At 41.5% G+C, this 23772-nt stretch overlaps 2 protein-coding genes across 3 annotated transcripts; both read left to right on the top strand.

The window, feature by feature from the left end:
• The first annotated feature begins 2575 nt into the window (after positions 1 to 2575).
• SNRPB2 (small nuclear ribonucleoprotein polypeptide B2) lies at positions 2576 to 11548 on the top strand. Of its 2 annotated transcripts, none has more exons than XM_074864372.1 (7): positions 2576 to 2647; positions 2963 to 3050; positions 5758 to 5930; positions 7664 to 7804; positions 8926 to 8979; positions 10567 to 10655; positions 11186 to 11548. In XM_074864372.1, the coding sequence occupies exons 2-7, from the start codon at positions 2987 to 2989 to the stop codon at positions 11343 to 11345; spliced, it is 681 nt and encodes a 226-aa protein (XP_074720473.1). In that variant the 5' UTR covers positions 2576 to 2647; positions 2963 to 2986; the 3' UTR covers positions 11346 to 11548. The 2 variants fall into 2 exon arrangements, with proteins under 2 accessions (XP_074720473.1, XP_074720474.1); XM_074864373.1 differs by lacking the exon at positions 2576 to 2647 and adding an exon at positions 4812 to 4996.
• Positions 11549 to 11745: 197 nt separating this feature from the next.
• OTOR (otoraplin) lies at positions 11746 to 19220 on the top strand. The gene is made up of 4 exons (XM_074864374.1): positions 11746 to 14686; positions 15146 to 15285; positions 15862 to 15972; positions 18814 to 19220. Exons 1-4 carry the CDS (start codon positions 14563 to 14565, stop codon positions 18835 to 18837), a joined length of 399 nt encoding a protein of 132 aa, XP_074720475.1. The 5' UTR covers positions 11746 to 14562; the 3' UTR covers positions 18838 to 19220.
• The last annotated feature ends 4552 nt before the right edge of the window (positions 19221 to 23772 follow it).

The following is a 23772-nucleotide window of genomic DNA, read 5'->3' as shown; positions in this document are numbered from 1 at the left end:
GGTAGAACCAAAATACTGAAGACTAGTCCAGCCATATCACAACGCACACTCGTGTTTCTCTCTAGCATGTGATTTTGATTACACACACGCACAGCTGAGATGCAAATATTTCTATACTGATAAATTAAAGTAAATTTACTTATCCCTCAATCTTCATACAGGAAGGTAACAACAGTGAGAAGCATCATTATGTGTACGCGGACCCAACCAAAGCTGCGAGGATTGCACAATGCTGTGAAGCTTCCGTTATCACAGCTCTTGGCGTTGTCCTGGTTTAGTTCAGGGAATTGCATTGCATTTAGAAAAGGAAGACAAAGGAAAAAACCCTCAATTTTTATTACAGGTTTCATAACCAACAGCAGTAATAATGAAACGCTAGGTTTCCTTGACCTTGAACGAAGGGCAGGAAGGGGGAAGAGCAGTGGCTACAAAGATATTTTTGAGCACCCTGCGTTCTTCATTTTGTTTCTCCAATGCTGTTTGACAATCTCTGACGAAGCAGCTACCTGTTCCAGCTGGAAGTATGTTTCCAGCCCATTATATTGGTGATGAATTACAATTGCTTACTAAGTTGCTATGGGCAGTCTTGCTAAAAAACTTCAATTTTTACAATACTTCAAGCTTTCAGGGACTTTTAAACAAATGACTATTTTAGTGAGTATGAGAGCGCTGTACCTCTCTGTTTGGGTATTAAGAAAACAAAAGTAATCCAAACAAACCTTGGGGAGGAGGGGAGGAAAACAGACCTGAGAAATGAATGTCATTTCTATTGAACTGGCAAGCAGAGTGTGAAATCCCACCTGAGGAGCAGGACACAGATTTTCTGCTTTATTGCATTCAAATTCTGCAAGAATAAATCAGCTCTGCTTAAAGTGACTGAGCAAGTACGAGTGTGGCATGCTGTGCTGGAAGAATTATAGAAGCCATGAATTCTTCCTTACTTTGTGTCACGTTGAGGTTTTTTGTGTGTTTGTTTTCTTTAGTGTCTTCTCTGTGAACCGTTTAAGGACTTCATTTTGAAAATAATTTACAATATGTCAGTATTTTGGATTCTACAAGACAAATCCCCTCAGCTACATTGATTCAATGACAAATAATTTTGAACATTGTTGCTAAATTATGAAGTTACATGGGACTATATGGCTGATCAATGCATAAAATAACACAGCCTTTCTGAAAAGTATTTTAATGTACTGCTCACGCTTGGATTTCAAAGTTATGCTTTATCTTAACAACTACATCTAAGACAATAAACAAAGAAAAATAAATAGGACCCTAAAACTTGACACAAATTCATTTGAATTTGTGGCATGTACACATTGCATGTGGCATCGCACTGGCACACCATTTCCCACACCATGCATTGCTGTAAACTAAAAAAGAACACACTGTCCTCCTCCACCAGTAAATAACACCTCAGTCAACAGCGTGGGTTTTTTTTTTTTTTTGCTTCTATATTCAACTCAATCCATGTTCTTTATCAGCTTCCTAAATAACAGATTTTCTTTATACTCAAGCCAACTCTAGAATATGAAAGTAACTTTTTTTTCCCCTGACATGTAACTGAATCAAGAACTCTCTACCTAGCATTCCTGTCGCTTTAGAGATGAACTGTCCAAACATAATTTATAGTTTAAGAATTATCTGATTATGCTTCCCCCGCAAAGAACTTTTTGATATGCAACCAGGTTAAACCTTTGCAACTTAGAATGGTTTCTGAAAAAGCCTGCATAATTATTCATAGAAATGAAGGTATGCAGCCCGCAAAATTATTCCAAAAATTCAAAGGCTGCGACCTCAATCCCTACTGTTTATTTATTCTGAGCTACCAGTACACAGGGATTTCTAAAGTACCTTCAAGAAGTTAACATGCTCAGATATAATGCCTTTTCAATATCGAAACTAAACCCCAACATTAGCTAATGCCTACGGGCACTTTGAAGCTACTCTTCATTCTCCACAAATTGCCAGGTGTTAACTGTGAAGACACAAAAATCACAGCTAATTTTATTACTCTAGCAAAACAAAGCTAAAACCTGGGGCAGGAAATCCCTGTTTCGGCCAGGTTCAAGCCCCACCGTGATTTCTGCGGAGCACCAGCTACAACCCTCCTTCACCCTGGGGTTAATTCAAAACGAGACTGAATTCCCCGAGGCGTTTCTGCGGGCTTCACCAGCCCGTGGAGCAGGCAGGACACCTCTCCAGCCCGGGCAGAGGCGCCCAGCGAAACCCGCTACCGCAGCAGAGGCTCCGGGCCCTGAGGCTGCCGCGGGGCCGGGCCTACCCACAGGCTGCTTTCCCTCTGAGGTGAGGGCCGGGAACAAATAATCGACATAGTTTACTACCCCGCATTACATAAACAGAGCTGCTTGTCGACTGGCTTTATGACCCGTTTCCCCGTTTATCTCGCTGCCCCTAGCGTGCGAGCACACGCCGGCAGCAGCGGCCACGCCTGAAAAGCATGGCGCCAGCAACCCGGCCCCTGCGCAGGGCGGCGGGCGGCACTGCGCATGCGCCTCTCCGCAGCGAGGCGCCGGAGCTCGGCACATCGATTGCTGCGGGAGCGGCTCTGCCGCCTGCGCTGCGTCCTCGCGCGTGCGCGGCGCGGCGGGACGGGTCGGGCAGGCCGCCATCTCGGCGGGAGGAGGTGAGCCGGGCGGTGGCGTGGCGCTCGGGATGGCGGGCTGCTTCGGGGGCTGCCTCTGGGCTGCCGTCTGGGAGCGGCCGTCCCGTCGGGCTGGGGACCTGCTCTCGCCGGGGTGGGGGTAGGAGTGGGGTATGCGTGCGGCCTGCGGGAGGGTGGGCGGACGGGCAGCCCCCTGGGCCCGTCCCCGGTCCCGCGGCGAGGGGAGCGGCGCTGCTGGGGGCTGGGGAGTTGTCGGCGCTGGCAGCTCCCCACCACGGGGCGTCCGGACCGCGCCTCAGCCGCCGTTAACGGCTCCCGCGTGTGCTCTGCCCGCAGGCAGGTGTGCGGTCGCCCCAGAGGATGGACATCAGGCCGAACCACACCATCTACATCAACAACATCAATGACAAGATTAAGAAAGAAGGTATCGGTGTCTGTGACTGGCCTTTAGGAACCGGGCGTCGTTCTGTGGGCCTGGCTGCTGCGCCTGGTCATGCACTCGTCGCTGCTCCAGCTGCTGGCGTTTTGGCAGGGCCGTCGGTTCAGGGGCTCCCGGGGCTCTCGGAAGTGCCGTTCGGGTGGTGGTCGTGCACCGAGTTCTCGGCAAACGGCCCCTTGTAATGAAGGAGCAGCTGAAGTCGACACGAGTAACACAACGTTTCTTTTTGTAAACCAGGGCCCTTGTTTCCAAGGCAGCTTCTCATTGTCTCTCCACTGAGGTTCTGTAGCTAGCTGCCTAGGTTAGGTTTGCTTGTTAGTGAATAACTAGCGCTAGCAGTAATCAGAATATCCGACGGATGCAGAGAGGCCTGTTGACAGACGTTTTGGTGGTCAGCAGTCCCTCACTGAACTATAGGATCGTCTTTGTTCCTCACTTGTTTTAGTGCCATACAGAAGCAGTGAACATGGCATGAGCTAGCCTGCTTTGTGTCATCTTGTTAGGGACACTGCCCTGCAGGTACTGCAGCCCTCTAGAGAGAGATGACTTTGGGCTAAGGAATTTTAGCTCCTCGCAGTGTGCTTAAGAAAAAAATCTCTTGCCCTTATCTGGCTGTATATTAAATGTCTGCATAGAACCATCCACTTAATACTTATGCTTACCTTATAATCTAAAGTGATCAAGCTAATTTATTATTGTTTGTGAACCCAGTGGCTGGATCAGACTAGCAGCACTTAAATGTTTCTTCAGGGTGCTTCAGAGAGAGATCTGAAAGTGGAAACAGTTATGCTGAGAAATTATTTATTAACTCGTCAAGACGGTTCTGCTGAATAAATTTAACTTGGGGCTTTGTAGTATGTTAAGTGCCCTATAAACTTGTAAGTCTCCATTATGAAATTGCGTGGTTATAATTTTTAAGTGTAAGGTTTCAAATTACTTGTAAAGCTTACAAATGTGATTATTTTTTTTAATACAGGTTTTGAAATTATTTTTAAAGAAAGTGTTTTGATAAGAGAACTCTTTTAAAAAATAATAGTGCTGTGGTTGGTCAAGAGCAGCTGGAGAAGGTGGCAGTGGCCTGGTATTACCAAGTCTCAACAGCAATAAATAAGAGGCAGTGTTCTTATGTTGCTGAAATATTTTAAATGTAAGATATGTGGGTTAGAATGGTTATGCAATACAGAGGATTTATTTAGCTTGATAAGATTAAGGTTTAATTTGGTATGTAGTTAGTCTAGTGCTAGGGCCTGAATAATAGGCACCAAAACAAAGTTGACCTTTAGATGAACTTCACAACCAAACGTTATCCATTGTTAGTATCTGCTAATTAGTAAAATCTGTATTACCATTAGTGTTTATTAATTAGTATGTGATCATTAACGAAATATTTATGCTCACTAGTGAAAGATGTGGCTTAGGCAAAATGTAATTAGTAGTGAGGATTACAGAATCACAGAATCATCTTGGTTGGAAAAGACCTTGAAGATCATCTAGTCCAACCATTATGAATACAGAATGAAATACTGTGAGAATGTGTATCCAACTTCCCTTGTTTAGCTTTGTTCAAGGCTGAGAACCCAAGTGTTTGGCCTTGTTAGAAACTCCCTTGGTTCTCCCCCCTGAGCCCTGGCCAGGCTTTGGGTGGAATCCAACAGGAGGATGAAACCGGATGTTTCCGCTCAAAACAAAGGTGCAAGTTATTCTGACTTGGTGATTTTTGGTACACAAGGCTGGACCCTCTTGCAGTGACTCTGGAAGCCTCACCTACGGATGGACGCATGGCGTAGACTTCCCACTTGCAGGGAGAGACTCTCCAAATCCTCGCTGTAACCGGGGCTGCCAGCGACTGCGGGTCTGGGTGTTGGTAGCGTATGCAAGTGGTGATGGATCTTTCTTAACCACTATTCTCCCCATCGTGTAATAATGACTAGGTGCATTGCCTTGCTTAACTGTATATAGTAATAATTAAGTGTACTATTCTGTATTTTTCTTACTGCTTATTTTCTGTATTACTTGGTTATACCCTTTAATTATCAACAGTAAAATAAGTGTGCTCTTTTTACTCTGGTGTCTTGAGTTTAATTGGCATCCTCGATCAGCAGAACAGTCAGGTGATTTTAAATAATGAAAATAAATCCATTGCAGTTGTAAGGTGCAGTGTGACTGCATGAAAACACACTCGGATCAAGAATATGAGAAAATATTTCATGTGTGTAAGAGAATTGATAAAACACTTGAAATTTCCAAATTTAATTAGCCTTTAAGTAGTTACTATTTTGCGATGTTCTTGTTTTAAGTCGTATCTCTTTACTGTTGCATGTTACAGTATTGATTTTCTGATCAGTCTTTGATGGCTGTCATACATCATACTTGAATGGGTGAGAGTCTGTATGTATATATATGTATATGAAAAATGTAGATACATACCCTTGTGTAATTTTTACTCTATTAGAATGGATGACGCTACAACCTTTTCACTAGCTGAATACTTGAGGTGTGAAACCAAGCATTATACACCAACTTATAAAAACTGGGGCAATAAACTTGTACTCATGCAACAGTTTTGACTAAATACATGTAACATATCACTGTGTGAGCTAAAGCTGGCAAAAAACTGTCACTGAAGGACAGAAAACTCTGCAGAAGTGGACATTTGCATGTAACCTGTTATGTTTTCTCATTTTGTCAACAGAGCTGAAAAGGTCCTTGTACGCGTTATTCTCACAGTTTGGTCATGTGGTCGACATTGTGGCTTTAAAGACCATGAAGATGAGAGGACAGGCTTTTGTTATATTTAAAGAACTCGGATCCTCTACCAATGCTCTGAGACAACTACAAGGCTTTCCATTTTATGGAAAACCAATGGTAAGTTACTTTGTTAGCTTTTTAAAGAAAAAAAACCTGCAGTGGTACTTGCACCTTGTGAATGAACTATCATGTGTACTTGTAATTGTACCGTTATTCAATCATGTCATGTCCTGATGAATATATTTATGTATGAATGTATTTATGCAAGCTAGAGGGATGCTGGAGAGGCTGTAGTTAAAACACACACAGAGGTTGAGCTTGGCATTTATGTTTCCTAAGTGATGCCTTTGTGTTTTTCTGTGCTGAAGTACAATTTTTAAGTCTTCAATACTTCGGTTTTACTCATCATGCCTTATGTTGAACCAATTAAATTCATTCTGTAATGCTGTTGAAATTAGGTTCTTTCAATTAATTTATCTAGAGTAACCTTAATTACTATTATATGAGTAATAAATAGCTAGCTTCCCTTTTGAGGTAACAGTGAGTAGGGTGAAAATCTCTGCAGTTTTACTTTCTAGAAATCAATAGATGTGACCAGTGGATTTTTTTTTATATCGATGGCAAGTTCTGCTTTTGCATGTGTCAGATCACCAAACCAAATAACTGAATTTCACTATAACTTCCCTGAAGCAAACACACTGCTGGCTGATACAACATGATTTAATAATGTACTTGATAATGTGCAGAATAGCACAACGACTGACATGTTATCGTCTGCTTGGATAATTACGCATCTCTTAATTCTGCAGCTATTTGTGAGGCATAACAATACATGCATGTGGCCCACTTGACTTCAGCAATGGATGGATATATTAATATTGGCTTTCAGCTCGTGGCTTTGAACATTAAGGAGAGCACAGGCAGGTGTGTTGCTGAGCCACAAGTTTTTTTTTCAGTAACATTTTCAGATTCTCTAATAAAGTCTTTAACAAGGAATTGGGCAAGCTCAGTTCTGTCACTTAACCTTAAAGAGTTTTATGCTCAGTAAGCCTCAATAGGAAATAAAAAGATTAAGGCTTCGTGAGCTTTCAGGTGTACTTCCCTCTTTGAGTATTGCCTGCAGCATGCATACTCAATCTAAGCACTAAAAAAAAAGCTTTAAAAAAATCTTTAACTGCTGTGAAATTTTGTATTGAGGTAGTCTCTGATAGTAAAAGCGATAGGACTGTGTGCATATATGATGTTGCCCACCAGTATACTCACAGCTGAATCTGCTTACCCCCCTGACTAGTGCATTAGGCAGCCTTTGTCAGAAAACCAGCACAGTTATGCTGCTGACACAGTTTATGCAATCCAGTTTGGATTAAGGCAGGTACTTGCCTTTCTATTTAGGAAGTCTGAGTTTTGCTGAACTCAGTTTTCTGCAGAGATCTGAGAAACCACTGTTAAATTTTTTAACTCCCCTTAAAACGGGTTAAAAAACTCTCTCAGGTTTTTGAATAGAAGCTGGTGCCAGTTTTGTCAAATGTTCTTACATTGCTTTGTACATCTGTTACCTTGACAGATGTTAAAAAGATGCCCATTAGATGAATAGAGTTCCGATTTCAATGAGTCAAAGCTAGTAGTTTCCATCTTAGTTTTTCTTTTTAGAGTTCCGTAGTTGTGTTCAGAATTAATTATGAAGATTAGATACTCTGTAAGCATACCTACAGTTTATAACAATATTTTTAATGTAAGAAATTCCTGCGAAAATGTGTAAATGCACAGTAGAACACAGCTAATGAAAGTGGTGCAAAATGTTCAGTATTATTAATTGCAAAGTGTACTGTTTTTCTTTTCCTTTTAAACAGCGTATTCAGTATGCAAAAACAGACTCTGATATAATCTCTAAAATGCGTGGTACTTTTGCTGATAAGGAAAAGAGGAAGGAAAAGAAGAAGGCCAAATCTCTGGAGCAGTCAGCAAATGCAGCGAATAAAAAGGTTATTCAGGTAAGCTACTTCTCTGTTTAAAAAAGAAAAAACAAACACAAAGTCTATTTTAAATTACTTCTTTTTAGGACTAAGTGTTGTCTTTTGGTACTTCCCAATGCCCTACATTGTGGTCTATTGCTATCTAGTCCTTTTGAGAACTCAACAGAAGCTGAAGGAGAGGGGGCTGATTAGTCCTTGCTGTTCCTTTTCTTTTTAATTCCTCCTTTCCTATTACCAGATGAAAATAAAGATCTAGAGCAAAGGTACAATAAATCAAAGCAGAAACTATGTTCTTTTTAAAAAAGGAAAAAAATGAAGGGTTTGTGGTTATCTTTAATGCCAGCTTCAAGTGCTCAGCCAGCTTTTCCCTTCAGTGTTTTGATGCCTTGTTTGCTGTGTAAGCACTGAAGAATGGTGAACCGGAACAAGATAATTCATTTACAGGGAGATGAAAAGGATTTGGCTCGGAATATATCTCTACTAAGGGTTGGCCTGGCCTAAACTAACAACATCTAGTAACTTATGTGCTGAGGTATAGCAGAAAACATCAAGGCGTGGAGTTTGAATGTGGTGTTCTTTAACTGCACTTCCTGCTGAGGCACAAATTGGTATCAAGGAGACAAGAGTGTTCACAGAAAGCATCATTTTCTAGGTAGAATATTCAGATTTCTCAGGATTTAGGAACAAATTGGTTGTTACATACAAATCAAGAAGTAATTGCTACTAGCTATAATGGTAATAACTTTAGTTATCCTTACTAAACTGGAGCCCTCAGTGGAAACACCTGTTTTTCTCCTCTATTAGGTATGTCCTGTCTAGGCCTTCATTTTCAAAACTGCTTCCTTCCTGTCTATTTAACAAAACTTTATAGTGTGGAGTGATTTGCTGTATCTGCTGACTCGGCCATTAGATCAGATACTACTCAAGTTTTTACTTTGATTGGCTGGTTATGGAATTCAGCAAAATTCACATGCTTTATGTTTCCCTTTGGGAAGTATCTCATAAGTAACTAATGTTCTTTGGATTGTAGCTTAAAAAAACCTGAACGTACTTCATGAGTTGTACAGAAGCATGGTGATTTGTGCTTACATATTTCTAACAGAACACCTTTGTAAAACTATTTTGTACTTATTTACTAGGGAGCAACACAAAATTCAGCCAGTGCCCCAGGGACGGCAGCACAGAATCAGCAGGTAATGTTTTTTTTGTGACTAAAAGTATTAATGTTTAAAATTATTCTCTATGAACAATAGTTTGTTACACATGGAAACTTGAGAATATATTTTACAGCTTCCTTTTTGTTCTGCGAGACAGTTGTTTAAATCACAGTAAAGAAAGGAAACCCCACTTTTATTGTATCTGGTTGGGATGAAATGAAAATTGCAGTTTCTCATTATTATACAGAAAACTGCACTATTAAGAAATCCTACTTGATTCTTAAATTTGGACTGCGCTTACTATCAGTTGAAGGTTTCTTAGTTTTTTTTCAGTTATAAATTCCCTTTAACTTGTTCTGTTGTAGTAGTAGAAAAGGAGAAGGAAAACTACACATGATGCCAGAATATCTGCCTAAAAGCTTCTTTGCAGGAGTTGGAGTCCTCTGCTCGCTTTCTCTTTTTTCTCATAAGTACCTTATTTTCCAAAGGATTGTGTGGAGATGTAGCAACAACAACAAACTCATCTTGTCTGCTCAGTGACCTTCTAAATGATTCATGTGTGTTAGAAGTGGAGGTGCTAAAGAGCCAAAATTTGCAGGAAGACAAATACTATAGAACAATATCTTTGCCTGCCCTGCATCTCTCTCTTGAGTACCGTCACTGAGAATTGCATACATAATCCACAGGGGAAAATGTCTTGCTCCCAATCTGGGTTTTCTTTCGGGTATCGTTTGTAACAAGGCACAACATGTCTATGTCAGTTTGCATTGAAGCACAACACTGAGTATTTAGGTATTTGTTTGAACTTCAGAAGTTTATTTTCAAATGTCACTGTCTGGAATATTTCCATCAGCTGACAGAAATTGTTCTGCTGAGGCATTAACTTATTGGCACCATTATTGGGACGACTGAAGTTGTGGTGTCCAGTTTCTTTTTATTTTTGTAATCTCCTTGATGAATTAGGGAGATTGCAGCCTTTCAGTCCAGTGTCAGCAAACTGACTACTCAGCCTTGCGTCTGGTGGGTTGCTGCTGCAAATTCATGTTAGTGGGCAAATCTGTTAAAGAGACTCTAAAGCTTTAAATCTTACGGGGTTTCTAATTAATAAATTTGAATAGAGCACTATAGTAAAACCACGTGGGGTTTGTGGGTTTCAGTTGCAATGGGATATTCAGTATTTTGGTGCTACTGCAGATGAACAGGGTATTTCCCTTGGACTCCCACCGGCTCTTCCGGAAGGATGCGAGTCTGTCTTAGGTTCTTCCACTGCCCTACAGGTGTCTTGGACAGCATTACAGGCAGTGCTTAGGCACCTGGGTCCCACCCCTGGCAGTGCTGAGAGTACTGTCAGCTGTTGAGTTGTCAAGTTTAAACAGGACGTCTGAGACAATATGTTACTGTGACTTTTGTGGAAATAAGAGCCTCTCCAAATTAATGCCTCCTTGTAAAAGAACCAAGGGGCTCTGTCTGCTCACTGCATGAAAGGTATACCGAAGTCCAGCTAGCAGTGTTATGAGCAAAACTAAGGATATGCAAGTCCTGGTTCAAATAATCATGCAGACAGATGCAGAGGAACAGATAGCTGTGTATAATCTTCTGAGCTTTGATCTTCTGTTGTTGCAGGTGCCTGATAACCCACCAAACTATATCCTTTTCCTTAATAACTTGCCTGAGGAAACAAATGAGATGATGCTGTCCATGTTATTCAATCAGTAAGTTTTGAATAGAAAGACTTCTCTGAATTCTTCTGTTATTCTGTATGCTTTTTCTCAGTTGGCAAGCTGACTTTTTAGAAATAAGAGTTTCTTCTGAAGGTATTTCAGTTCTTTGTCTTACTGCCAAGATTACAGATGTCAGTTCTGATGACTTGGTGTGGAAAGCAAATCCGATTTTTTTGTAGCTGGTTTTGATTGTGTAAGTTATCTACTATCAATCTGCACCGGATTTAAGCTGGTGACTGTAATATTAAAGACTTTACGACAGCAGGAGCGGTTTTAAAACTGGCTTTAGTTGCTTCCATATGTGCACAAGACTGATTAAATTGCTTCCACGCGATGATCATTAATTGAGGCATGGTTCTAAGGACCGGGCATGTAAAACTTCAGTTTAAATCTTTCATTAGTATTAGCTATTATACTAGTAGATGTATAAGGTCTTATTATGATAAGGTCTTATGGCTACTGAAGAGAGATGTATTATTAAACTAGGAAGTATTATCTGACTGTTTCACCTTATTTTAAAGGTTTCCTGGATTCAAAGAGGTACGCTTAGTGCCTGGGCGCCATGATATTGCATTTGTGGAGTTTGAAAATGAGAATCAAGCAGGAGCTGCTCGAGATGCTCTCCAAGGATTCAAGATTACTCCATCTCATGCCATGAAAATCACTTATGCAAAGAAATAACTGGATGCTCCTAGAAAGGACTTCTGTGGATAGCTGTTTTTTTCATGTGATGATACTTTGATCAGCTAGCATGTTTGCTGTTCCCTGCAGAAAACTTAAGACTTGTGTAAGATTGCCACCACAGCCAGGACAGACGTAGGATTTCCACTAATATACTGGATAGTAAATTTTTATAAAATAAATTCAGTTTATGCTGTTTTCAAGCCCTGTTTTTCCTTGAATTTGTCTTATTATTGATCTGTTAGGCTTGCAGGCCTTATTTGGTGTACTAGTTTAACTACTTCTGAGGTGACACTCATTTCTCAGAAGCGAGTGCTGGAAAAATAGCAGTCTTTCCAGAGCAAAAAGCGTGAGCAGGAATACTAAATGTCAGCATATTCAGAATAAATGCAACACTCAATCTTCAGCCTCATTATCAAGGGGACAGCTGCTTTTCAACAAGAATAATTTTGTCACTTAAGAAAAACAACTTATCATTAGTGGGTTTTTTTCCCAGGTATGGGTAGACATCGGTTATAGTTTGACAGCACTGTTGTTCAACTTGGTTTTGTCTTTATAATGATGGATGGTAGTAGAAGCAGGTCCACAGAAGAAACAGAAGTTTATCTGTTGTCTTCTCTTCTGCTCTTTCCAGCCCTATTACCAGTGATTTTAATAAATGGTTTAGGAAGAGCTTTCTGTCTCTTTACAAAGACAACACAGATAAACCTGATGGTTTGTTTTTAGGTAGGTTTTTTGAAAATATATGTCCTAATGCTTCTGGGTTTGTTGTTTTTTGGTGTGTTTTTTTTTTTTCATTTGTCAAAAACCTCTACAGATCTTGTGTGACATGAAATACACCAAATGCAGTGAAGTAATCAGATGTAGTATTGTGACTTGTAACTGTTCTAAATATTTGGGGGCAAAAATCACTTCAAAAGCTGAAGCATTTTGTTCAGGTGATGGAAGACCTAGAAAGATATTTTAGGTTAAGAGAATAATGACATTTACTTAACATATGATTGTATTTTTGGAGAATCTTGCAGTAGCTGTTGCATGGTGTTGGCCGGGAGGATTGCAATCAGACCCCTGAAGATTAATGTTTGAGAGGAGGCGGTTGCGCAGTGCTTGTCATGTTGCAGCATTTCTCCCTTCTTGAACACTTCCTCTGTGAGGCTGCTACCCTTTCAGACAAAAAGGAATGGGACAGAGTTAGCATGATTTCCTTTAGAAGTAGTTCAGGCAAGTGTTAGAGTAGCTGATGTTTAGGCAAGAAACTACAAGGAAGAATGTTTTGCTTTGTAGGTACATTGCAAGTGTTGAGGTTTTTTTCTCTTTCCAAAGTCATTTGGTCAGTGGGAGCGGGAGTTTCCTCTATGGTGGTGGCTCCGTGCAGTCCCTTCCTGTGTTGTGGGCTCGGCTGTAGCTGCAGAGCATCTGTTTCTCCTAGCTTGTGTTCTGAAACAATTGAGATCTGACTTGAAACTGTTCTTTGGACAAAGTGCTGCACCTTCAGGGAGGCATGATCGCTTTTTGTAACATCTTGGTGTACTTCATAGTTCTGGCTTGTCCCCTCAATTTCTGAGCAAGTGCTATGTTATCAGTAAGCATAAAACTAGCTACATAAACAACTTTCTTTTGCACGAGGCCTCAAAAATCTTTCATCTTCTGCTCCCAGAGTACATTGCAACATGATGTCCCTTCCACAGTCATCTCAATTACTGTCCTATCCATATACATATTTTTTCATTCTTTTTAGTGATTTTTTTTTTGTGTGTGTGTTTGGGTGATTTCACAAGTATTCTAATACTTGCAAGTAAAAATCATTTCCGTGTGCCTGTAAAGGAGGAAAAGCAACTATGTTATTCCATCATGAACCTTATGTTTTTTTCTTCTGTGGTCATAATTTTACAGGTATTAATTATGCTGTCCTTGCATCCCACTAGTCTAGCGCTTGAGTCTGCCATCGCATACCACCACTCTTCACCTTTATTCACTGAGAAGGGTTTGTGTGGAGCTGTCTGCAAAGGCCGTTAGACACTACATATGGGAGGTTGGAGGAAGGAGTAACGGGCTGGAAGATGAGAGAATGTGGCAGTCAGCTGTAATAAGAAGGGGGTGCTAGAAATTGCAAGATGCTCTTTCTTTAAAAGAAAGTGGGGGATTTTTGATGACAGCTGACAGCTTCCTCTGTTCTGCTTGTGGACCAAAAGCTGGTACAGCCAGGCTGCCTCATGAATTAGGAAGCACTGGTTCTCAGGAGCACCGTTTTGGGAATTTCCGAACTTGCTCTTGGTCACTTAAGGATTGATCGAGACCAGCCTTCTGTAGCCTGACAGCCACAACGTGAATCGCTTACAGTGCACCACCTCCCGTGGTTGTTCCCTTGGTGCATGTGTGCACATCTGTTTTAATTAAAATACTCCCTACAAGTCCTGCCTCAGGTATGCTAGGACTAGATCTTGGGAAGTTAGATGAATTCTGGATGTCCTTTCCAATGTGTAAAGAGGACCTTTAAGTCAGCCTGTGGCACTGTATGTTGTTCAGCATCTTGCATCTTCAAACTCGGCCAAGTTCAGCCATGTAAAGAAAAGCAAAACAGTTGCTGTCCTGGCATAACCTGTGTGTTTTGCTCTGACGGCGTCTCCCTGCGGAAGGGATCTTGCCTATACAAGTATGCAGTGCTCGAACCTTTTAGATTTCAAATTTAAATTGCTGACCTGCAAAGCGTTTTTACTGGGTTTCAGCTCCCTAATGGTTTGTTTACGTTTGCATCCACGCGTTGGGGTCCTAGTTGGTCCTTTCTGTAACAGGGGAATCTCTGCCACTGAGGGTTTACGGTCCAGTGAAGATTACGCTTGTCAGCGAGCATTTGTGAAAATGAAGAACTGGAGGATTTGGAAGGATGTAATTTCCTTTGCTGCTTACCAGGGTCTGACTTAATTTTCGTTACCAAACTTTGCTTGAGGTAAGATTAAGACTATGGACAACTACAGAAAGGCTTAAAATGTTTAAATCATACAGTTGCTGATTGAAATGTTAATGCTTTGGGAAGGGATTCAGTTTCGTGAGTGGACCCTGAGGTCTTCCTCCCGCCTGCGGCTCCTCTGGTGGGGTGGAATGTCGCCCCGACCCCTTCCGATTGGCCCGGCGTGTTTGTCCAGGTGTCTGCCTCTTCCATAAAAGACGGGGATCGCTGGACCCAGCGCACGTTTGGCAAGTGCTGCAGCAAAGAAAAATGACACAACGTGTTTATTCGGTGGTTTTACTTTTGTGTCTCGGATTAATGTGTCCTCTTGTAACTGGAATTTTTATGGACAAGCTTGCCAGCAAGAAGCTGTGTGCTGATGACGACTGTGTCTGTAAGTAATTTTGCTCTAATTTTGAGGACAAAATAGTCTCAAAAATGACTGCAGAGTTTGGGTGTCGTAGTGCGAGGGAAACAACTCTGATTATTTAGCTCTGTTACATTTGAATTGTCAACTTTCAAAGCAGAGTGGGAGGGTTTATGTGGAATGTCACATGCAGTTTTACTGCAAAAAGGGTTTTGTAAAGGAAATTTTTCACTCAAGTGAAAATGAAAAGTGTAGAGAGAAGGATTGTAACTTCCACTATGATGAAATGGCACATTCTTAAGCTGTTACTTTGCTTACAGGAGAATAGAAAAACGAATTCTTGAAGACTTTTATTAATTTCAGGATAACCTACTTTTATCTGTAGGAATAGTTTTACATGTGTGCATACAAGCACAAACATATTTCTCTCTCTAAAAGTACATATGTATTTAAATTCGTTCACCTCATTCTTCTTTATTTTTCTAGATACCATTTCGCTTGCCAGAGCAGAAGAGGATTATAATGCTCCAGACTGCAGATTCATTAATATTAAAAAAGGGCAGTTGATTTATGTTTACTCAAAACTAGTGAAAGAAAAAGACTCTGGAGAATTCTGGGCTGGAAGTGTAAGAGGAGATTCTTATGTATATGAGCAAACGAGAAGTAGATTAATATGCGTTTCTGTCAAGAAATGGATGCTAATGCTGAGTTATTGTGGATTTTAAAGCAACAACTTAATTTGCAAAGTGAATGTTTAAACTTAAACTGATTGAGAAGTTTTGGGGGTTTTATTTTTTTATTAAATGTCTTCAGTAACTGTACAGTAATTATGAACTGAACCTTAACAGAAGAGCTTAATGGTTCTTTTCTGTGGCTGTTTGCTGAAACTATGGAGGAAAAAGCTTTTATCACAGTTAGTCATAAAACTGTTAAATTTAAGGGAAGTGAAGATAAATATTAGCTGCATTTATAAAAAAATTCCAGATAAACTACAGGCAGTATTAATTTACTCCAGAAAAATGTGTGTGTGTATCAGAACTCGTGTTAATGGTTCATTTCATGTGCCAGCTAACTGGAAACTAGGAGATCTAAAACCGAAGAAAGAAACACTATTAGTAACTGCTTTTGCCTAAATTATGAACTAGCTCAAACCAGATGAGGACTGTTTTAAGGTATCTAATTATACATCTCCTTGCTTGAAGGTTTACGGAGAACAGTATGAAGACCATATGGGGACAGTTGGTTATTTCCCTAGCAGTTTAGTCTCAGAACAACATGTCTATCAAGAAGCAAATAAGACTGTTCCTACAACGGTAAGGAATTTGCAAAAACCCAGCTGGCTACATAATTATACTTGGCTGTGTAATGCTAATTTGCTGTAAAAACAAATCATAATTGTGGCAGTTGATGGTAGCATATCACAGATGCTTAGGGATCCAATCTTTGGGCCTTTATACGGCCAAATAGCCTCAATAAAATCCATAACATAAGCTCTGATATTGCAGACATCACAAATGCTGCATTAAGGGCTTGATCCTATTAGAGTTTCTATTGTTTTGAATAGTATTCCTTTAAGGCCACACAAGTTTTACCCAAAGCTTTCTTTTTTAGAGTCTGGATATTGTGCTGCATACTTTAGTAATGTGTACAAGTGCACTTTCTATTAATTGTATGTATAGATGGACACTGTCATACAGAACTTCTGATCTACTGAACCAAAGTTATTGGTACATCAAAAAGCTGAATTTAAAAGCTTTTGGAAACATGTTAGTGTTTTGTGAGTAAGGAGGCTGTATTTCTGAAAGGGTGATTGCCCCTGATTACGTACAGTAGTGTCTCATACACCACACAATCTGTAATTTTACTAAAGATCTGAAACCCTTCACAGAGGAGTGGAAGAGGAGGGTCCTTTCTCAGAGGCAGGTATGGTTTGGCTCACATCTAACACTGGTAGCTTATTTATGTGCTTGAAAAATTGAGTGGTAGGTTTCCAGTAATTACCTTCATCAATATTGAATATTTAGCTATACGCTGTTTTGAGGTGTATGGCAAAATATGATTAGTGTGTCAATCTTGCAATCGTATTTGGAGTCTTTCATCCTAGGTCCACATTATTAGATGGGTTTCATTAACACAGAGGAAATAAGTGAAAGGAAGAATTTTGTTTCATGTTAATAGTTGTTAGGATTTGCGTTATAATGTGTCAGACAGGTTTTATTTGAGGAAATACAAATGTCGTGTAAGTGATTGCTTTTCTTGACACTACATTAGGTTATTCTGAATTTGGCCCAGAAGCATTGCAGCAATTAGTTAGTCACAGAACATGAAAGAATGACTAAAATATGTTTCTAAGCTCTTTTCTCAGCAATATGACAACCAGTCTGCTTGCATGGCAAGCTGAACTGGAAGCAGAGGTAGGTTAAAGTGATGTTTTAGCTTGCAGGCTGATTCGGGGTCCAGAATGGGCTGCTGTCAGGCTGCAATGCAGAACTTTAATGGGAAAGCAATTTTCTTTTGCAAAACTAGCCTCACAGTCGTTTCACTCTTACTTCATATTCTTGCTAAGCAGGAACTTTGCAATGAAAATGAAGGGCGATACTGGCACATTCTCTTCCTCTCAGCTGTGTGTTGCAAATGTGACCTTAAGGATCTGGCTCTAAGTTCTCATTTAAAACAGTCTACAAGCACATCTTTAACAATCTGTGTGTGGACATGCTGCTTGCTCCAGAAGTATCCCTTAAAAGTGCTGTTTTATACAAGGCAAGTGTTGGACACTGACATTGATGCCTCTAATGCCACCAGCTTCCCATCTGCCCATCAGGAGCTGGTCCCTTGCTCACAGCACTGTGACGTTCCCCCAAGCAGCTGGCAATGGTTTTGCCTTGCTTTCCTGGCCTTGCACCTGCAAAGCCTGATACTGGTGTTATGATGGGTTCTTTTGGAAAGGGGTTGCTGTTTGTATTAGGGGACCTGATGATGCCCATTTTTTAATAATTAATCAGCACATGGTGCCTGCTCCTGATGGAAGCACTGGGTGGCACACACAAATGGCATTGCATAGAGGAACAACTGATGGAGGAAAGTAGTATGGGGTGGCATCTGCTGCACTGAAGAGAAGCCTGAAAGACGACAGTCTTTCTGACCCTCCTTTTATTTTTGTTTCTTTTTCCCCAAAAAGTAACTTTCACTGTTGGAGTCAGTCAGCTACAGACCCTGCTAATAAATGTTTCTGCCTGTGAACTTCTCTCAGCATCCGTTTGTGCAGCTCTGGGTAATCCATGCCTGTTGGTTGCTGTTTGAGCAATAAATCTTAGGAGACTTTTTTTTTTCCCCCCTCAGTGCTACTACTTCTGAACCATTGAATCACACTGAATACAACAGACTCAACACAATAGACTGTGTGTACTACAAAGCGGTGTTGGATTGCCTGCCTTCCCTTGATCACTTAAAATTGGCCATTTGGTGGCCAAGATGAGAGTACTTTCATTACCAGTAAGCATCTGCTGTGAAACAGTTCCCTGTCTTCTGCTTCCAGTGGACAGCTATATGTGATGCGCTGGTCTAACATAAATGTCGTACAGTTTGAGCACCACAGGGTGATAATTCCCTGCAGCAGAACCGAGATCTACATAACTGTATAAGATAATCGCAGGAAGTTAGATGAAAGCAATATGCTGTGGAAGTCTATCCCACGCTGGAAGCTTTCAAGCAGAATATTGGCATTTATTTTCTAGTCACATTTCTCCGTAGCGAGCGTGTTGCATAGCCTCAGTCTGTTTAAGGCATCCTTTTCATGTGTGATTAGGAACTGTTTAAAGATAAAGGGTTACATATGACTAATAAATCCAGGTATGGATGTGGGAATAGAAAGCAAAAAAGGAAGATAAAGGAATCATTTGAAATTATGAGAGAAGGTAGTATTGCCTAATAAAAAATTAAAAAATTTATGGCAGGAACAAATCATCCCAGCTATGCAAAAAGAGTCAAAAGACCTTTTTCTTTTCCAGAACGCTTTGAGTACATTATGGTGTACTTTGAGTACATTATAGTGTATTCTGTATTTGCATCTATTCATGTAGCTTTGGGGGGGTGATAAAGGAACATGAATCCTTTAGTAATCTCAAAACATCTTTCCTTTTAACTCTCTTTTTCAGGACATTGATTTCTTCTGTGAATAGCGCTGAAAGCAGTCAGGCAATCTCTCGGCTGCTACCAGGGAAAGCTGACAGGAGGAAACGTGGACACCCTCCCTGAACACACAGCCCCTCCTATAATAGATGTTTGTGCAACAAGTAATTTTTCTTCAAAACGAGAAAGCTTTCATTTAAAGGGAGTGATTGCAGATGGGGAAATAGTCCCACACAGGATCTGTTTAGAAATTTTTTACCTGCGTATACTTTGTTACTTGTTAATAAACCTAATAGCCTTTGAATTACTGTAAGTCTGTGTGGTATAAATATGATATGTATGGGATTAGATGTGCAGTCTTGACCTGCATTTTTCTGCTATAACCTTATACCTTGTATTAGATATTAAAAATACCTTCCTTAGGTGAGCCATCTGTGACTTGCTGGAATCAATCATTTTTGTTGCAAGAGCTACTCAACGATGGAGAAATCACCAGTAACTGAATATGGGCTTTAGCAGTGTGTCAAAAAGAGTATCTTACCTGCTGTGTGTGCCAATTCAGGGCATGTTCAAGCTCAAACTGACTCAGAGCCATGGGCTGAAACAGGAGCATGGGGTAAGGCTGAGGCTGGTGTCTGCCCAGGGCCTGGCCTCCCCTCCCTGGGAGGCAGTACCATGCCCAGCTGCTCCCCTGAGCGCTGGTGCAGAAGACGGGTAACCTCTGTCATGTTCCAAGTAGGAGAATTGGAGGTGGTATCCTGCTGATCCCTCTCTGACTCTAACAGTCAGCCTGCCAGTGCTGGGCTGCCTGTGTCATCGCACCTCACTGATGGAATTGGGTTGTCACCCGTTAGGCCCATGGGGGGAGCCATTGGGCTGAGCCTCCCAGGGCAGGAGGTTGTGTCACTCAACGTTAAACATGCCTGGGACTGAAAGTGGTGGGGTTGTATTTGAGCTCCATGCTGTCAGTTCAGCCTCAGAAAGTGAGTTCTTTCGGTAAAATTTCAAGTTTTGGGAGAGGTTGAATGACAAAACATTTAGGACTAGCAGTGCTTGCATTTGTCAAAGACCCTCAGCAGGGTCTGCTGTAAGCAAAGTTACATTTTAACCAATAAAGTGTAATTTTTTTAGCTGGATTGTTCCCATTCAGTACAGCCTTCCAAGATGAGGTGTTTGCAATTGCACACATTCATTTTAGATAGACTTGATGGAAACTCATCCTACACCTGGGCACACGCTAGAAGCTGCGAGTACTGGAAGAGTACACGTAGCTGTAGGTGTTCGCAAGCAACACACAAAATACATGAAATTGCACTGTGGATATCATGAATGAAAATTGTGAGGTGAGGTTTAGCAATTGCTGTTGGAAAATATGAGTTTTTCCTCCAATCATCATCTCAGGTAATTGCTAATAGTTCTACCTGTATGTGTAAGAGGCAGATGTAAAAAGCTTTATATGTATTTCTCCACAAAGATACTGTCCTTTCCTCCTCCCTTGCAGGAGCTCCAAGCCAGGAGAACTAGACTTTCTGTGGTATAAAGTGAAACCAGGGGTTTTAGTCCTTGACATTGTACTTTATCCTTAACCCATGTCCTTGTAAAGAAAAGCTTGCAGACGTAACTACTTTCAGCTCCTGTTTGCTCCTTAACCAGCTTGTATGAGCTATGGGTACTTCATGATAGCAAAACAACAGCTAGGAGGAGAATACTTTCAGTGCAGGATGCATACAACAGGGAGTACTTATACATATATTGTCCTTTTAGAGCTTGCACAAAGGGCAGTATTTGGAGTATCGGTGAAAAACAGCCTGCTATGACTTCTTTGGCAGTTACAGCAAGTCTGGGACCATTGTGGCAGAATGTGGGCAGTACGTATTTATTTCTCTTTGCCTTTTCCCTGGCTGCCATGAGAGGCCCTGTTGTGCAGCGAACTCTCCGGTGCAGAAAATAACTCAGCAGGCTTTCAAGGGGCATCAAAGTCTGTCTTTGCTACTTGAAAATCTAATTCTGAGGAAAAGTAAGATAAGGGTTCACTTTGTGGTATTCATAAAGCATCTGGCTGTGAAGAAGCATTGTACTGGCAAAGCTACTCGTCTACGGAATTCAGGTTCTTATATGCAACTGTTGGATGGTTTCCAGTCTAATGAAGCTTTATAGCACCTTTTCGTCTGCACGGTGTCAGAGGTACTTGTTTTATACATCCACATTGTGTAAAACTGTCATCTCACAAGCACAGGTGACCTATGCTACAATCTGAACTCCGGTATGATAGTCTAGTTAAATTTATAGCTTCATTATGTGACTTATTGGCAGGATCCTTTTTTTAAGTTGTCCACAGGAGAACTGTGACTCCGTTCGTTAGTCACCAGGGATGTAATACAATGAATGCAGCAATTCCTGATCTTTACAGCCATTGCCTCTCTGAGGGCAATCTCTTCGCTGTGTAAATGCTACACCGAGAAGGCATGTTGGGTAGATTCAGTTTGCAAGGGACAGTGTGTGTGCTCAGAAGAGTGGGGATGTTGCAGTCTGACCTGATCTTCTCACTCTAAAGAAGACGCAAAATATGCATCGTTATTCATTCACTTGAATCAAATTCGTGCTTGGTTCTATTTTCCGTGTGCCAATTTTCATTATTTTACCACAAATTTCACAACGTTTGATTAGCTTAAAATTCCCATTGCTAAGGCCTGATTATTACAAGTGAAAAACAAGAGAATCTCCTGGTTTTAGAGGAAAGTAAGTTTCTACCCTTTACAAATGTAGGGAAGCGTGACAACCTTAATCTTAACGGTGCTAGCACCAAAGGTAAACAACATGATCCCAGACTTGCACAATGAAATCGGGGTGAAGTGGGGAAGGGAGAAATGGCAGGGGAGCACAGGATGTCTGTAGAAAACTTTTGAGTGCTTGCAGTTGGCAGCATTATTAATGTGAAGTTGACAGTTAAAGATCAATAGTTTTGACACTGAACACAGATCTGCTTTCTGTGTTTCCCGTTCTTAGATGATGCTTGTTTCAGAACAACACAGCTTGCCATTCAGACCCCTAAGTGTTCATGCTGTAGCGTACCTGGCTGAAATAAACAGGAACTGACTTTCAGGAGAAAGAGAGGAGAATCAATATTATGCTAGCAGGCAGTGGAGGATGCTTTTGATTTTCTAGTTTCTTTCTTTTTCCCCTACAGTGATTATTGCCCTTGCAGCTTCTTTCTAGAAATCACAGCGGTTTCACTGTTCCTGTTTTAGTAATATATACACAATACCTTGCGTGCGGTGTGGGCTATTTATATGACAAGATCTTATAGTCTGTTCACAGGGGAAATATATGCACAGCTTGATGTGTATTTCGGTTTTGTGTTTAAACAAGGCTGTGTAGGACTCTTGATGTGGCCTCGAACCGCACTTTTGACTTACGATCGCATGGCATCTATTGGGCTGAAGTTAGCATTAAGTTTTCAACCTTAGGTGGGGATTCAGAAGCTTTTCAATTAAACCCTTGTCTGTTTTTCAGCAAGGTTGGGCTTTGAAGAAGTTATTACTCCTAAATCATTACCTGAAGTCAAAAGCCTGTAACTCCGGCAGCCTTCCCGCTGCAGTGGGACGGGGTGCTGGCTTTGCCGGCGGGAGCAGCGCCGTTGGTGAGCGCAGGGTGACATCCAGCGGCGGCTCCTGCCTGGCTCCGGGAAGGGCTGTAGTAGCATCACAGGGACACCCCGGCCGGGAGGGCCCTCGGGGGTCTCCTGCCCAAAGCAGGGTCACACTGAAGCCACATCAGAGTGCTCACGGATTTGCCCAGTCCTGAAAACCTCCAAAGACTCTGGGTAACTTGTTCCTTAATTATGCTCATAATGAAAATGACTTATTTATCTAAACCCCCTTTTTTTTTTTTTTTTTTTTTTTTTCCCCCACAGAATCACAGAATTGTCAGGGTTGGAAAAGACCTTGAAGATCATCTTGTCCAACCATTAACCTCACACTGACCATTCTCCACTCCACCAGATCCCTCAGCGCTGGGTCAACCCGACTCTTCAACCCCTCCAGGGATGGGGACTCCACCCCTGCCCTGGGCAGCCCATTCCAACGCCCAACAACCTCTTCTGGAAAGAAATGCTTCCTAAGAGCCAGTCTAAACCTTCCCTGGCACAGCTTGAGGCCATTCCCTCTTGTCCTATCGCTTGTTACTTGGTTCAAGAGACTCATCCCCAGCTCTCTGCAACCTCCTTTCAGACAGCTGTAGAGGGCGATGAGGTCTCCCCTCAGCCTCCTCTTCTCCGGACTAAACCCCCCCAGTTCCCTCAGCCGCTCCCCATCAGACCTGTGCTCCAGACCCTTCACCAGCTTCGTTGCCCTTCTCTGGACACGCTCGAGTCATTCAATGGCCTTTTTGTAGTGAGGGGCCCAAAACTGAACCCAGTCATCGAGGTGCGGCCTCACCAGTGCCGAGTACAGGGGTAAGATCCCTTCCCTGTCCCTGCTGGCCACGCTATTGCTGATACAAGTTTTAATTTATGTCCATTTTCCTTTTTCCTCCACTGAGCACCTCAATAAAGAGCCCGGATCCGTCTTCTTAATAAACCTCTTGTAGTCACTGGGGGGCTGTTTTTGTGTCCCCCTGAAACCGTTTCTTCCCCAGGCTGGACAAGTCCAGCTCCCACAGCTTCTCCTCTCAGGACTGGTGGTCCCCTGCCCATCTCACTGTGTCTCCGCAGAACGTGCTCAAATTGCACAGCAGCAGGCCAGGTTTCTGACTGGGCTTGTTGGTAACAACAGCTGAGTTTATGAAGGATTCACACATGCTCATCTACTTCTTACTTGTGATGGCACTAACATTTTATACTGGAGATTTTTTCATAATTGCATATACTGCTGTAAACATCTTGTTATCTATAAACAATAAACATGCCTCAAGGCTTATGAAAGATGACAAGGAGTTCACACAGGGCTTTCGTACAATGTGTTTCTTCCACAGAAGACGTGTTCTTG

Source organism: Strix uralensis, chromosome 3 (assembly GCF_047716275.1).
Source record: "Strix uralensis isolate ZFMK-TIS-50842 chromosome 3, bStrUra1, whole genome shotgun sequence".
In the NCBI taxonomy this organism is placed as follows: Eukaryota; Metazoa; Chordata; class Aves; order Strigiformes; family Strigidae; genus Strix; species Strix uralensis.
The sequence above is the reverse complement of the archived record's forward strand: the minus strand, read 5'-3'. Positions and strand labels throughout refer to the sequence as shown.

What these genes read in the sequence shown, in the direction of transcription:
- SNRPB2 (XM_074864372.1), top strand. Translation starts at nt 2,987, where the DNA reads ATGGACATCAGGCCGAACCACACCATCTACATCAACAACATCAATGAC. An exon ending in CATTTTATGGAAAACCAATG is followed by an intron (nt 5,931 to 7,663) that starts GTAAGTTACTTT and finishes CCTTTTAAACAG; the next exon opens with CGTATTCAGTATGCAAAAAC. An exon ending in CGAATAAAAAGGTTATTCAG is followed by an intron (nt 7,805 to 8,925) that starts GTAAGCTACTTC and finishes CTTATTTACTAG; the next exon opens with GGAGCAACACAAAATTCAGC.
- OTOR (XM_074864374.1), top strand. Translation starts at nt 14,563, where the DNA reads ATGACACAACGTGTTTATTCGGTGGTTTTACTTTTGTGTCTCGGATTA. An exon ending in TGCTGATGACGACTGTGTCT is followed by an intron (nt 14,687 to 15,145) that starts GTAAGTAATTTT and finishes TTATTTTTCTAG; the next exon opens with ATACCATTTCGCTTGCCAGA. An exon ending in ATAAGACTGTTCCTACAACG is followed by an intron (nt 15,973 to 18,813) that starts GTAAGGAATTTG and finishes TCTCTTTTTCAG; the next exon opens with GACATTGATTTCTTCTGTGA.